The 16,563-nt window shown below is 41.9% G+C and overlaps 2 protein-coding genes across 3 annotated transcripts in view; both read left to right on the forward strand.

Moving 5' to 3' along the window:
• atg14 (autophagy related 14) overlaps nucleotides 1-3,129 on the forward strand; it is a 38,362-nt gene extending 35,233 nt beyond the window's left edge. For both annotated transcript variants that reach the window (XM_079528711.1, XM_079528712.1), the window contains 2 exons: nucleotides 1-129; nucleotides 1,020-3,129. The exon at nucleotides 1-129 is cut by the window's left edge and continues 43 nt beyond it. In XM_079528711.1, the coding sequence (XP_079384837.1) occupies nucleotides 1-129; nucleotides 1,020-1,145 (255 nt within the window). In that variant the 3' untranslated portion in view covers nucleotides 1,146-3,129. The remainder of the gene's footprint in view (nucleotides 130-1,019) is intronic.
• Nucleotides 3,130-10,397: 7,268 nt separating this feature from the next.
• Nucleotides 10,398-15,736, forward strand: LOC306942353 (peptidyl-prolyl cis-trans isomerase E-like). The gene is made up of 8 exons (XM_079528201.1): nucleotides 10,398-10,408; nucleotides 10,476-10,502; nucleotides 10,914-10,995; nucleotides 11,111-11,214; nucleotides 12,985-13,108; nucleotides 13,271-13,456; nucleotides 14,329-14,471; nucleotides 15,376-15,736. The coding sequence occupies exons 2-8, from the start codon at nucleotides 10,500-10,502 to the stop codon at nucleotides 15,442-15,444; spliced, it is 711 nt and encodes a 236-aa protein (XP_079384327.1). The 5' UTR covers nucleotides 10,398-10,408; nucleotides 10,476-10,499; the 3' UTR covers nucleotides 15,445-15,736.
• The last annotated feature ends 827 nt before the right edge of the window (nucleotides 15,737-16,563 follow it).

The following is a 16,563-nucleotide window of genomic DNA, read 5'->3' on the forward strand; positions in this document are numbered from 1 at the left end:
GAGTTTGTGCTGCCAGAGGAGGGTGGAGCGGAGGAGAGCGGAGAGGACGAGGTGACTGACGACGAGACAGACCTGGGAACAGACTGGGAGACGGTCCCCAGCCCACGCTTCTGTGACATGCCCTCACAGGTACTGTAATACTGTACACCTTCATTATATTTATACATGTGACATGCCCTCACAGGTACTGTAATACTGTACGCCTTCATTATATTTATACATGTGACATGCCCATTGCCCTCACAGGTATACTGTAATACTGTACGCCTTCATTATATTTATACATGTGACATGCCCTCACAGGTACTGTAATACTGTACGCCTTCATTATATTTATACATGTGACATGCCCTCACAGGTATACTGTACTACTCTACGACTATATTTATACATGTGACATGCCCTCACAGGTACTGTACTACACACCCTCGTTATATTTAAATGGATGGTAAATGTGCATTTATATAGTGCTTTTATCCAAGGCGCTTTACATAGATTGTGCATTCACACACAGCATTCATATACCGATGGCAGAGGAAACCGTGCAAGGCACCAACCTGCACATCGAGAGCAATCAGGGGTTCAGAGTCTTGCTCAAGGACACTTCGACACTAACTCTGGGGGAGCCCACAGGGATCCAACTGGGAACCTCACGGTTACCATCCGGCTGTTCTACCGGCCATGAAGCTTGGCTGTTTTCAGTCGGTTATTCATTTGATCATTGTTTGTGAATTGTGTCATTGTCGGTTCATTGCTTATGTAATAGTAACAGTGTCCTGTAAGTTCATATGGGCTGGGCTTCCTTGGAAGCATTACACTTCAATCAATCAATCAATCAATCAAACATGTACTATGATTAGATCTGAACCCCTGCCTGTCTGTCTGTGTCTGTCTGTCTGTCTGTCTGTCTGTCTGTCTGTCTGTCTGTCTGTCTGTCTGTCTGTCTTTCTTTCTTTTCCCCCGTCATGCATTGCAGACAAATAAAACTGTGTGTGTTTGTCTGTCCTCCCTCCCTCCAGCCCATGGATGTGTCTCAGAGTACTCTGATGCAGGTCTCTCAGCCAGCAGCCAATTCTGGAGGGATGATTTCATCCGCCGCCGCGTCCGTTTCCTCCTGGTTCCGAGCTTACACTGGACAGCGCTGACACACACACACTTAAAAACATATATATAAACTAGCGTGGGTTTGGAATGGACCTGGACTGTTTTTTCTGGGGAACAGAGGACTGGTTGTTGACGAAACCAGTAGTTCTAATAAATAAAAAATAAACTTTTTATTTTAATATTAAGGATGTCCCCCAGTGTGGTGTGCAATATTAGGGCCATGGATCCTAACTATGGATAATTTAGCTGGGGGACCGCCTCAGGGACTCCCAGGGGGGTCCCCGGACCCCACTTTGAGAATCACCGGGGACTGAACTCTGGCCAGACTGGAGTAGAACCTTGACCTGTCTGTCCATCAATAAGGGAAGTCTAGTTTTGATTTAGTTTTATTTGTCTGCAATGCATGACGGGGAAAAAGACTTTGTCACCATGCGTCTCCAGCTGTGCTCCACATCCGTTCTTGTGTCTAGCTTGAGGTCGTCGCTGTCAGGCAACGACGTTAAGACGTGCATTAAGACGTCCGGATTAAGGTTGGTGAGGGGTGCGTTAAGGGTTGGGAGAGGGTTAAGGTTAGGTTTAGGTGTGCTGCCCCATTGGGAGGTGACGGTTTGAGATGGGTTATAGGACTAATGACTAGTCTAAACTAAGTATTGCACTTTTTGGCAGTGGTTCCCAAACTTTTTCACATCAAGGACCCCCAAATTGACACTAATTAGCCCGAGGACCCCGATTTGAAAATATTTTACAATTTATATTGTAAAATCACTGACTGTTTATTTAACTCTGCGAGTGTACAAATGTTTGTACACTCTGAATTACAGACCCATAAGGGTCCATTTGGTTTATCATTTAGCTGGGGACCACCTGGAACTCCATCAAGGACACCTAGGGGTCCCCAGACCCCACTTTGGGAAACACTGCATTGTGAGACTTGTAAGACAGTGTCACGCAAACTAATGTTTCGACGATTTTGTTGCCAACAGTGGCATTGGCAAAAATAGGGAGGCTGATGCCGACAATAAGCAACTCCCGACCTACATATATATTTCCTCAAAAGCGACGGTTTTGTTCATACAACGTTTCCACCTGACAGTGACGACTTGTAGTTTCATATTTTAATGTAACCACGTTATGAAGTGTCTTAGTTAAGATCATCCATGTCAAATTGTACATGATAAAACAGTGATTCTTCTAAGCCTCTTTTTTATTATGTTATTTCAACGACTCCCAATTTGATATGCACCAGGCCGCGGACCCCCATTTGATACCATTTTCTTATCAAATCCTCGGTGTTCATTTAACTCTTGGGAGTGTACAAATGGAACCAAATGGAGCCACAAGCGTCCAGTTGGTTATTTTTGTACACTCAGAGTTACAGACCCACAAGAGATCAATTTGGACCCGCAGTGGGGGGTTTTCCAACCCAACGTTGGAAAAACTTTGTTGTTCACTTCACAGCTGCTTGCTTTCTTTGCTGGGCGACCATGATGGCGCTTGTTGCTATGGATACCGTAACCAACAATGGTTCTATGGTTCCAAATCATAAAATCTAATAAGACATTACATCAACGTTACCGCCATATTGGCAGGGGACACTTGCCATAACTCCACTGCAAGACATATGCTTGCCTCGAGTAAGAAAGTGTGTTTTGGTCCACATGTTTTACTTGAACCACTTTGAAGCCTAAAACAAACCTCCCAGGGTACCGAGGCTTCTCGAACCCTAGCATCCCTAGTAAACAACCCTAGCATTCGGCCATATAAGCTAAGCTCTCACTAAGTTATACGACACGTGAGTTTGTAGATCGGCAATGTCGATCAAATAATGTCGGCAAAGATTGCCGACATATGGTGGCCACGTTCACACATGATCCACAGCGGACAACCAGCGTTGTCTACTACATGTACAGTATGTTTCTGGCTGCTATTTTGCAATTTTGTACCATATCTGTTTGGTGGCTAAGGATGCAGATAGTGCAGATGGTTTCTTTTTAGTTAAAAGTTTTGTTTTAAAATAGATTCGTATGCACATCTTTGTTATTAAATGAGTTAATTATCCTGTGTAATTCCAAAATTTGTTCACAAATTTGTTCATATTGTGTTGTGTACTTTGAATGCATGAAGAACGTCTCAGCATTCCAGACACTAGTCGGTAATAGAGCTTAATGCCATGCCATGTACCCTCCCCAGCGTCAGAGGGTATGCGCATGCATGAAGTGAGTTTAACATCATTTAACATTGTTTAATGCTATCATATAGGACTTTTCTGTTTGGATGTTTGGGCTGTCGAAGCCGGAAAGTCATTTTCAGTAGGCGTTTAATAATTTCCGGTGTTGATGATGATGTCACGTGCATGCCCTCTATTCTCTGGGGCAGTAGTTCCCAAGCCTTTTCATGTCAAGGACCCCCAAATTGACACTAATTAGCCTGCGGCCCCCATTTGAAATCACATGCCAGGGACCCCCATAAGAGATGAGAGAAGATTGTTACAGCTCTACCAGAGATTCTCAACTCGTTTAATTTCAAGGACCCCCGGTTTAACATGCATATTTGTGTACAGACCCCCATTTAATGGCATTTCTATCTCTGGGACCCCCAATTTATATTGTAAAATCAATTTACAAATGGAACCATTTGTACACTCTGAGTTACAGACCCACAAGGGTCCATTTGGTTCCTATCTATCATTTAGCTGGGGACTCTTGGAACTCCCTCAAGGACCCCTGGGGGTCCCCGGACCCCACCTCGGGAACCACTACTTACCTACTCCTCTTCGTTCCCGGTGGAACATATATAAGGATGCGACTATCTGCTTCCATCTGGTCCTATCCTGTGCAGCATGTGCCTCGCAGTGGGAACCACTGCTCTGGGGCAAACATCCGGTGTAAATTGTACATATGCAAGCTCACCGTGGCGCAACAAGGTCTTGTAGGGCTAAATGTAAAACAGGATAAACAAACTGAGATGACAGATGGGGAAAAAGGAGGCCTACAGAAATGGATTTGATGACTGTAGCAATGTAAGATCCATCTTTAATAACCATTCATTACTTAAAGGGATAGTTCAGATTTTTTGAACTAAAGTTGTATGAAATACTTGCCATTAATATAGTGGTTGCAACTGTATTAATTGATTGCCCGAGTCCCATGTTGGGAGTTCTGCTCTGGTTTTGGTCAATATTAAGTAGTTCCGGTCATTTTGTGGGGGGCACTGGGGCCACGCAGTAAAAGTAAATGAATCCACAAAACGAACGTAATTTGTATTGTTGACCTATTTCTAAAATATTAGCGCGACTTTCGTCCAACTTTGACCCCTCTATCACATGGAACTATTTTTTGGGCGTAGTGATATGGACACAAAAAACATTGTTCTGTGTGATAGAGGGGTCAAAGTTTTGTGGATTAATTTACTTTTACTGCGTGGCCCCCAGTGCCCCCGACAAAATGACCGGAACTACTTGATATTTCACCAAAACCAGAGCAGAACTCCCACCACAGGACTCGGGCAATCAATTAATACAGTTGCAACCACTATATTAATGGCAAGTATTTCATACAACTTAAGTTCAAAAAATCTGAACTATCCCTGTGAACATCTCTGTAGCCTATGATTGTTTGCAATGCGATTTCTGCCCATATGATTGAATGCACTGAAATGTCTGGGTTTTCACAGTAGATGTAATCTCCTGTGTTCTGATGAATTTTGGGAGAGAAATCCAGGAGTCTGCCAGGATATGACACATGACTCCTGCAGGATCCAGGGGGGTTGGCAGCCCTGCGTGTCTGTCAACACGCTAGTCTGGAAGAGAAGTTTCCCAGTGAGTATGGACAGTGTTGGAAACGTTACTCAAATACAATAGCAATAAATTACCTTTCACTCGTTACTTGTTTAAAAAGTTATATATTACTTTACATATTACTACTCCCTGCCAAAAGTAACTTGTTACTTATTAGCCTAATTTACTTTTTTCCCTCGCCTTAACCCTTAGAGCCCCGTTGACGGAATTGACGGATTTAATCAATAAATCCGTCAATCGGGAGCCTAATCGGGACCTTAATGTAGCAAAATTTTGCATTTTTTGGCTAATTTGGCTAACGGCCGATGTAATGTTCCTAAAACCGGCTGAAATCCGCGCGTGCATGGTCGATCACGCACGCGCATGATTGCGCTTGCATCGCTGCGTAAAATGCGATGTTTTGGGCTTGATTAGAGCTTAATTTGACTTAGTTATGAAAAAGACGATGATAGCTTAGCATTCCGGACATCTTTCATTGTGGCACACTAGCAAAGCTACTACCGGATATTTTGATCCAAACCGGATGTGGTCATCGTTCACTCGCTCCTTTTTGTCAGAATCGGCACAATGGTGACGTTACCGCCACCATCAGGTCTGATTGTCTCAATACTATAGTCTTGCCCCATCAAAATGAGATATAGTGTGTAAATCGCGGATTTTTCTTTTGGCATTAAAATGATGAATTAAAAATATGAATATATGTCACAAAAGGGCTGCAATTGGGGGTGGCACCCCAAGGGTTTTAATTGCATCCTTTCTTACTTTGAATTTTCAACATAGCAGGTTTTTGCCCCTACATTGTAAAATCATAATTGTTGTTTTAACTCCGAAAACATGACATAATGTGTCCATTTGGTTCCATTTGTACACTCTTAAATCGATCAAATCAAATTAACACTAAGACTTTCACTTTGTATTAAAGACTAAATGAAAACTACACCATGGGCTCAAGCTGACGAAAAAACAAAATACATACATACATGGATGCACCTGGGACGTATCCTCAGTGATGTATCCCAAGGTCATCGGGGTTTCGGGTCTCCCAACATCATACCCCTCACTCAGGTGACCCAGCCGGGGTGATCAAGTCCCGACTTACGTCCCAGTAGCTACCCTCGATCAGTCCCATTAGGGAAAAACCAGGGCCACACAATCCGTTCCTCCTGAACTACTCTGCCGGGACTGGGAGGTACCATTCTGGCGCGTGGAAGGACTAGGGTCTGTGGGTTGACTCCTGTCCAGACCCCTCCTACGTCTCACCAGGTCCACTCCTGCTCTCACCAGGTCAGGCCCTGTGCGTTGCACCAGACTCCCAGCACCAGGCACTTTATTCAGGAATGGCGGATTCTCGAGCCGCAACGGTTCCACAGGCTCCACCTTGACGAGACAATACTTGAACAACTTCTGTTGTTTATTAAAGCAGTTCAGCTCCAATCAAAGTTCCTTTTTATTTATTTAAATGTATTATTTTTACATGATTATCATTTTACCGTATACTTTTCTACATATTTCAGAAAAGAAAAGAAAAGAAAAGGAGCAGGAAGAAGATAAATCTTATTGATATCTGCCCCTATCTATCATTAAAAAAACACGAATTGATGCTCTTCTACCAACCATTAATTCTACTTCACCATGATTACATCAAATAAAAAGGAGAGAGAAAACAAACTAAAACAAAAAATCACCCGTGTGAAGTAAGTGGTGCAACTCCGTGTGGGGGTCCCCGGAACATCCAGACCCCTAGGAACACGCCCAGAGGGCCGGGCCGGTTCCGGCGAGCCGCCCCGCGTCAGAAACCTTTGAGAAATGACAGTTACCATGTGAGGGTTCCCAGGCCAGGGGTCTGTACTGTACTGATTTGATACACCTGAAATCATCATATATACAGTTCATATGTACATGTATGTGTATGTTAGGCTGCACAACAGTGACACTTGGTTTTGAAAACCAACCAAATGCAATTTCCGTGCTCAGACACTGAGACACAGCCACCCACCCAGCCAGGCACACACAAAGCTACTTAAGAAAGTGGTTGCACCACTTAAAAAAATATATACAGCCTATATATAAGAGCACAAGAACAAGAGAACAAAAAACAAAGAGAACGCTTTACATAGATTGCGCATTACATTCACACACACATTCATACACTCCATCATTCATTCATTCACATTCATTCACATTCATACAATCCATGCGGAGGCGCCAACCAGCAATTAGGGGTTCAGTGACAGTCAGTGTCTTGCTCAAGGACATTTTGACACTAAAGGTGGTTGCACACGCCTTTTTCGGAAAACCGATGGAGAAACGCCGCTAATAATCCGAAAAACGCGCTCTGTGTGCAGAGCTGCTCTACTGGAGACAAAATACAACCACCCCAATTGTATAAGTTATATTGTATTAACATACCATACAGAAAAGATTAATTAATTAAAAAAAAGTTGCATAGTGCCACTTTAACCAGCCGCTGTTTTTCCACCCCTTTTTAAAACTTTTCTTTTGACAGTTTTGATACATTTATGTAAGATATTTGTTGTGTTTGTGACAGGTGGCCTGGCCGAGGAGGTGGATGAGAAGGTGATGCATGCAGCATTCATGCCATTTGGTGACATCACAGACATTCAGATACCATTAGATTATGAAACTGGTAAGGCATCAATTAGTTATGTTGTATAAGTGTGATAATAGTGCCACTATTATTAGTGTATGTAACACCAACACCTAATAATAACAATAATTATAATTCATCAAATGAAACTTATTTTTTAGCACTTTAATAGATACAGATTTAGAATCTCTATTTTGTGTCATTCATTACTAGGGATGCACCGATAGGGAAAGTCTTGGCCGAAACCGAATATAGGAAACAGTTGGCCGAGAACCGAATATGATTATTATATATCTTTTTACCTACCATTGCTGTCATGGCCGTACCTTAAAGCTACCTGATTTATGGCAAAATAAATAGTTATGGCAAAACTTAACTTAAATAATAATAATGGGTCCATAAAACCTTTATTCAGCTCTTTTGAATGCATTAATTGCATACACTATTCGGTGATATATTTTCTGCCTATTTGGGCTGAAACCGAATAGTCAGAAAATGCATTTTTAGCCATTTTCTGCCGAATATTTTCTGCGGACGAATATTCGGTGCATCACTACAGGAAAAACCTCTCTCTCAAAAAAGTGACATTTATGGAGATTACGTATAAAATTGGGCTTAAACTGGTTAAAGCAAAAAATTAAGTAAAACTACAAGAAACGGCTACAAATAGAATGTTAAGATTTGTTTAAAAAAATATTAAGATTTTGTATTATCGTGAGAACAATGGCTTCCATTATCGCATTGCAACTTTTCAGGAATAGAAAGCCTGCAGTTTCTATTAGCTTGGATTCCCCATCGATGATGTCACTGGTGGACGGGTACTTGGTAGGGGTACTCTAAAGTTTAGAGCCTTGTAGGTGGCGAGGAGTGTTTTGAGATGTCTATGCATGTCGACTGGGAGCCAGTGAAGTTGATGCAGGACTGGCGTGATGTGGTGATTGTGGTCACGGTTGCATAAATCACAACGGCAAAACGCAAAAGTGTCTCTACTTCTATGGAAGTCATGGCTGAAAGACGTCTGTGTTACTGTTGACAGCCACCATCTTTGTTTGGTGATCTGATAATGACCATAACTGATGCTTCTTCACATGGAACAGATGCATGTGGATTGCTTACTTCCTCTGTGTAACAGGATAGGTGGGCAGTGCACCAGTGTTGTTTTTGGCAGAACATTTTTATTTTAGTTTTAGTCATAGTCTTTTTATTTTTTATTTTAGTCACCTGGAATATTTTAGTGTTAGTCTAGTTTTAGTAGACTACATCTATAGTTGATTTAGTCGACTACAATGTGTTTTGGCGGTGCCTTGATGCTGTTGTAAAGACTGATTTTTGCACCTGCTGAAAATAGCCGATCTATAAGCTCACAAAGTGTCGCAGTGCGACGCATTGTGGGCTTGTAGATCTGCCATTTTCAGCATGTAACCAAGTGTAAAATGACTTGTACTGGATTTCTTGTCCACTAGTCCCTTCCTAACATTTTAGTCTAGTTTTTATTTGTTGACGAAAATTGTCAGTATATTTAGTCTTAGTTTTAGTCATCATAGCTTAGATTTCATTTAGTTTCCATTTAGTTTTCGTCAGTGAAATAAGTCGACGAACATTTTTCGTCTTAGTTTTAGTCGTCAAAATCAACACTGCTCTGCAGGCCAAAGAGTACGCCGACGTGGTCACTAATCAGAATGGGGGGGGACTGTTATATTATTTCCACACAACTCTTAAAGGTATATTCAGTGATCTCACTTAATTCAAATATCACTTATTTTTTGGATAATCCTCCCTACTATAAAGTGTGCTGACCATATAAGGAGTTCCTCCCTGTCCCCAGTGAGCCCCTGGGGTCAAAAAACCCTGGTTTCGGTTTGGGCTTTGGGTGGCAAAGCCTTCATCCAATCAGGATGAGAGGGGCCTTCCTCCAATCATGATCGAGTGGGGCGGGCATTGGTGCACGTGCTGTTGGTCTGTTGTACTTCCCCCACTGTAGAGCGTGTGCATGTGCACATCTTGTTACCGGGTGGACCGGGTTTTTTTCCAAATCACCCAAATCACTGAATGTTCCTTTAAGTTATATTAAAGGGATAGTTCAGATTTTTTGAACTTAAGTTGTATGAAATACTTGCCATTAATATAGTGGTTGCAACTGTATTAATTGATTGCCCGAGTCCTGTGGTGGGAGTTCTGCTCTGGTTTTGGTTAAATATCAAGTAGTTCCGGTCATTTTGTGGGGGGCACTGGGGGCCACGCAGTAAAAGTAAATGAATCCACAAAACTAACGTCATTTGTATTGTTGACCTATTTCTAAAATATTAGTGCAACTTCCGTTCTTTTTTTACCCCTCTATCACACAGAACTATGTTTTTTGTGTCTATCACTACGCCCAAAAAATAGTTCCATGTGATAGAGGGGTCAAAGTTGAACGGAAGTCGCGCTAATATTTTAGAAATAGGTCAACAATACAAATTACGTTCGTTTTGTGGATTCATTTACTTTTACTGCGTGGCCCCAGTGCCCCCCACAAAATGACCAGAACTACTTAATATTGACCAAAACCAGAGCAGAACTCTCACCATGGGACTCGGGCAATCGATTAATACAGTTGCAACCACTATATTAATGGCAAGTATTTCATACAACTTAAGTTCAAAAAATCTGAACTATCCCTTTAATGATATAGTTCCATGTTGAAAATGAGCATTTTTCAACACATTACATGTTACATTTGTTTTAGTTTTTCTTTTTGACAAAAATACACATCGTTATTGTACATCGAGGTGCCCTGGTTGTCCCTAGTGCCGACCTATCCTGTATCCGTTTTATATGCATGACCTTTTGTTGTAGATTGTTGACTTCTTCATTGGTTGTTTTTCAGAGAAGCACAGAGGATTTGCCTTGAGCTGGCAGAGGTAAGTTACTGCTACTGTGTGCAGTGACTTGTGATTGACATCTCTTTCTGAATGTTGTCTTCCATAGGATGCAGCGGCTGCCATTGACAACATGGTGAGTTGAGTTCACCTGACTCGCTTAAACCACTTTGAAGCTGTCATCCCTGTTTTGGGCATGTCAATAAACAAATGTATAAAGAAATATAGCTTTATTTACTTTTTATTTTTTCCAAAAATAGATTCACCATATATTAGCTATTCTACTTGGCATAAATGGTAAATGGTGCATTTATATAGCGCCTTTATCCAAGGCGCTTTACATAGATTGTGCATTACATTTACCCATTCACACACACATGGTACCAACCAGCACATTGGGAGCAATTTGGGGTTCAGTGTCTTGCCCAATGAAGTACATTATATGTGGTTAAGCGATGACAAGTCCACAATGTCCACACATACAGTATGTGTCAAATTTCTAGTATAGTGAGGAAATGACACTGGGCCTCTGCTGTTTTCTCCCCAGAACGAGTCTGAGCTGTTTGGACGAACAATCCGGGTAAACATCGCCAAACCGATGAGAATCAAGGAGGGCTCATCCCGACCAGGTGATTATTAATGTATGACTAGTCTAAACTAAGTATGGCCCCCCCTGGAGGGTATGTACAGATCTAAACTCTGTGACCGTCCTTCATCCTGGCTCCCTCTGTCTTCGTCCCTCAGTGTGGTCCGATGACGACTGGTTAAAGAAGTTCTCTGGGAAAACCGCTGAGGAGGGTGAGACGGAGGAGTCCGCTGGGGACGCCGCCAGTACCACAACGCAAGATGTGAGAATGCGGTCTTTTCAATTCACCCTTTGTCAGTAGTGCTGCCAGAATTGGCCAAAAATGATATTCGAATATTCCTTTTATATTGTATTCGAACAATTTTCGAATGATTTCGAATGTCGAATGTATATGATTTTAATATGAATATTGCAGCCTAATATGCTGTAAAACTTGATCTTTCTTTATCTATATGGTCCGGTCCTGTATGGGCTGTGGTTGGTGCTGAGAAATGCACTCTCGAGTCTTGCAATATCAAATGAATGATTCATAATTATCTTAATAGCCTAATGTTTTAGTTTACGTGGCACAGAGTCTCGGCAGAACTCACACAGCAATTTTATTGTTATTTTTTTAATTCGAATCCTAATTTAAAATATTCGATTATTCTTTTATTTGTTACATTCGAATATTCATTCGAATATGGAATATTTGTTGGCAGCACTATTTGTCGGCAGCACTATTTGTCAGCCTTCTGACTGGTCCCTGACTGAATAACCTTGTTTCTGCCTTGTTCATGTTGAATTTGCTAAAACATCATTGTTGGGGAAAAAACTAAAAACAAACATGACATGCCGAGTCACCATGTGATGTTCCTTTTTACTGACACCAAGTTTAAAATAAGAATTGAATGCACAGAATATCAATATGAAGCAACTTAAAAACATGTTATTTCAATGGTAGTGGATGGAGAGAGGATTTTTGTCCAACCACGAAACTGCAACCAATGGGTGTGAAGAGGGGCACAACCACGGACGGCACTTGACAAAGGGGGAATTGTGTGTTGACATGGTCTGGTCTGTCTTTTTTTATTTAATTTATTTGGCAGGGACAGTACAAAACTAGAAAAAGTGCCCTTCTGGGCACAGGTCTCCACCAGGAGGATAGGAGTGTGAGTGTGATGTTTGGCAAAATGTTTAGAAGCAATATAACCGTGTGTGTGCGTGCAGCGTACATGCATGCGTGTGTGTGACGTGGCTTGGCCTGTAGCGTCACCATGAGGCTGATTTGAAAACTGTCAAATGGCATTTCTTCCAAAGCCTAGTGGGAATATGCATGCACAGTTTCACCACAATCGGACGCTGCGTTGAGTAGTTGTGGCGATTTGTACAAAACGGGTACAAAGCGGGCTACTCCTGAAAATTTTAGAAGCCAATCGTAGCCAATGAGGGTGGATTATGAGAAATCAAACCAACCCGTCTTGATCACATGACTATGGAGAGCATGTGTACCGATTTGCGTGAAATTTGGATAAGATCTGAAGGAGTAATATTAGAAAATGTGTTTTACATATGTCGGCCTCCTGGTGGCGCTATAAAGAGCAGATGTGAAAAATTCCAGGTAATGGTTTTTCCTTGGCCTCTAGGGAGTTGGCATACAAAGTTATCCACAGATCCGTGCAGTTAGAGGTAAAAACACTTTTCTGCCAGTTATAACGCCACCATGAGGCTGAGTTGAAAATGTTCATGTGGCATTTCTTCCTTGGCCTAGTGGGAATGTGCGTGCACAATTTCACGGAAATCACATGATGTTTTCATGATTTGCAGCATTTTTTTGAAACTGAGCACTCCTGCTTGCTTTGGAAGCCAATCTTAGTCTGAATGAGTTGTTGCACCTAGGAACAATACAGTTAGTTACCACTCGTGGAGGCTTGTGTAGTTGCTCTACCAGAGCTCGTCTTGTGGATTATGGTCTGTCTTGTGGGTCAAGACAGTATGTTGTGATTGTCTGTTTGAGATGGTGATAATATTGTCTTATTATTCTTGTTGTCAGGGTGAGCCCCCAGCCAAGAAGGGCAGAGTCAACCCTCAGGTCTACATGGACATCAAGATTTGGAACAAGCTGGCAGGAAGACTTCGATTCCTACTGCGAGCTGACATCGTTCCCATGACTGCAGGTCTCTCTCTCTCTTTCTGTCTCTCTTTCTCTCTTTCTATTTAATACAGCTTTCCGTTAGACTCTGCCAGAAGGTAGATTTGAATGAATTGTTTGTGTAATAACAGGTTGAAACAATCCTGATAAAGGCAGATGTATGATGAAAAGATGTCTTTTCTTCTAGAGAACTTCCGCTGCCTGTGTACACATGAGAAAGGCTTTGGGTTCAAAGGCAGCTGCTTCCACCGTATCATCCCTCAGTTCATGTGTCAGGGAGGCGACTTCACCAACCACAACGGAACCGGCGGAAAGTCAATCTATGGTCGCAAGTTTGACGACGAGAACTTTGTCCTCAAACACACGGCTCCAGGTGAGACCTGAGTTGCTTAAGTGCACACTAATATTCCAATTGCTGGTATTAATCAGGTTGTCATATATTTGATTGATGTTTTTACATGCATAATTGGGGTGTCGTGTTACAACGTCGAGCAAGACATTGTTATTTATGCATGTTAAAATCCCGACCGAAATCGGACAAGTGTCAGAAGATTGTGTGGGGAGAAAAAACATGGTGATTTTGGATGTACAGTCATTTTAACCTGAGACCAGATTCTACAGAATGTGTTCCAAATCCTGACAGTTTTCTGAAGAACGTAACAGTGGTGCTCAAACCTTTTCATGTCAAGGCACTTACACCCGCCTTCTAATGAGAGCGCAAAATCTGTCTTGGAAGAGCCATCCATCGACTAATCTAATATACGGCAACCTTCCCCGTGTTTCTTCACTGGTCCGCAGTTTGCCGGCCACTGCTACAGAGCTGACAATGAGGTTATACAGTATCTTCCCTTCTTCTCTGGAGTCCTGCCTCAGGGCGGACCAGAGGTAGAAAGCTGTCGTTCCCTGATGTCATCGCTAGGGACACATGCTTCAGTAGGCAGGAACTGGGGGTGGCAATGAAGGACCGGGAAGTCTGGCGTAGCATTGTGGAATCCATGATCTCGACCGCGGTCGAAAAATGATGATGATGTCAAGGAACCACAGATACTATCTGTATTTACAAGCGCCACAAGCTTGTAGATCTGCTATTTTTCAACAGATTGTTTAAAATAAAGTAATGGTTAAAGTGGTTTAAAGCTATAAGGTGACACAGATGCGTCCTCTGGTCTAAATGAGCTAAATTAGGGTAAGATCAGCGTATTTGTTGCCTAGTGTATTAACTAGGCTTCTCTTTTGGTCATATAGCACAGCTCTCCATGGCCAATTCTGGTCCAAACAGCAACGGCTCTCAGTTCTTCATCACAACGGACAAGACGGACTGGCTCGATGGCAAGCATGTAGTGTTTGGAGACCTGATAGAGGGCATGGAGGTGGTCCGTGCAATGGAGGTAAGATCTGGTGTATGTTGTTATTGTATACAGTATCATTTTCAACAATCATCACAATTAGCCCTTTGCTAAATCCCACCCGAAAAAGCCATTGTCCAATGCCAATCCAAATAGTTTAGCAACTGTTGCTATGCAGGTCAAGCTTTCACCACCTCATAGCTGTCAATGTTATTTTGCATGGCTGAGTTGTTGAACATATACATGGCTTAATGTCGAGAAAGTTACACGACTGACCCACCCAGGTGATGGCAATAATACTAATGACCGTAGTCTACCATGCAACATGAAAACTCCTGTCGGGTGGTCGTTAAAAGTTGATTTCTCCCTCTGTCATTTCCTCATATTTCTAGTTTATTTAAATAGTGTCATGCACATTTGTCCAGTGCATAGCCTACTACAGGCCTGGTAAGACATTTTGATGCTCTTGCTACTGAAATGATCTATTATGGAGAAATCCCATTATTTAACATGCATCTCAATGGGGGAGAAGGAGAGCTTGCCCTGTCCTCACTGCTAACGTGCCTATTGGACAAGGACGGGTTGGGAAGGGACTTAGCAAAGGGCTGCTTGTAGTTTCTTCCCCCAGACCATCAGAACCCTGAATGCTCGCCATATACTCGCCCCAAAACAAACCTCTTGAGATGAATAGCACTTTATCTATATTGCACTTTGGATGCATCAGCACTTTCTGTTACAAATGTGACAAGCTAAGTTGTGGAGAACAGTATTGTTCCCCTGTATTCCTAGTGTGTATTGTGACAATAAAAAACTGATTCTGATGCATGATTAGTAATTGAAACATTTGTACCATGTGCATTTTATTTAGAGACTGTCCAAGCAATGGCGGTCGGTTCCAAAGCTAGTCTTGTAATCCTCAGCATGACCCTGTCTTGTGTCCGTACAGGCTCAAGGAGCAAAAGATGGCAAGCCCAAGCAGAAGGTGATCATCTCTGACTGCGGAGAATATGTATGATGTGTGTGTGTGTGTGTGTGTGTGTGTGTGTGTGTGTGTGTGTGTGTGTGTGTGTGTGTGTGTGTGTGTGTGTGTGTGTGTGTGTGTGTGTGTGTGTGTGTGTGTGTGTGTGTGTGTGTGTGTGTGTGTGTGTGTGTGTGTGTGTGTGTGTGTGTGTGTGTGTGTGTGACATGACAGATGGGGATGACAGAAGTGGAGTTTTTTTGTCTCTACTCTATTTTGAACTTGTGTTCTCTGTCAATATTTCAATAAACCTTTTTTTTTTATTATTAAGAATTAGAACCAAATTGTATCTTTGTCATGGCTGGTGTGCAGTTTTATTTGTTTTTTGTGCAACTATGTCAAATTTGTCTCATAAAATTGCCAACAATTTTTATATGGTTTATATGGTCCACTGATTCCCCACATTTTGGCACGAAGAGCTTCAATCTGAAAGAAAACCATCAGTGTCTGATATAATTGTACAACACTGTTGTTAGAGCTATTCTACTAAAGGCAATATGTGTTCCCTTTCATTCTCATATGACATTCCAAATAGGTCATTGAGGTCACATCCAACGGTAAAGTCTTGTAATCCTCCTCAGCACGTCTTGTTTACATTCAGGTTCAAGCACGCAGAAAGCATGCATGTGTGGACAGGAATTAAAACAAATCTTTGGGCGTCAGGTTCTACCTACTCCGCTCATCAGGCACTTCAAAAGACCTATAACCAGAACCAAATTGTATCACCACGTTTGCATTTTAAAATTGCATATTTTATCCTCATCGATTTGACAATTTCATGTTTCATTTTATTAATACTCTTGACTAGAGTAAAGACCCAGCGTAGAGTTTCTGTTGACCGTTATGGAGATTATTATATTTTTTTCTGGCATACATTAATCTATTTACAGAGAAACGAGTTGGTAGAAAAAAAAGTGTTAATGGAACTTCTATTTGTTCACTGTCATATCAAGCCGTTGACCCATTTAGACCTGAAGACGATTCTACAAATGTCTTTTAAATCCTGACCGTTTTCTGAAAAACACATGTTTCTATGTCGTTCTCAAACTATTTCATGTCAAGGACCCCAAATGATATGTTATGTTGTTCCAGGCACCCCTCCAGAAGCAAAGATTT

The sequence above is a fragment of the Electrona antarctica genome (genome assembly GCF_951216825.1).
Source record: "Electrona antarctica genome assembly, chromosome: 18".
Classification (NCBI taxonomy): domain Eukaryota; kingdom Metazoa; phylum Chordata; class Actinopteri; order Myctophiformes; family Myctophidae; genus Electrona; species Electrona antarctica.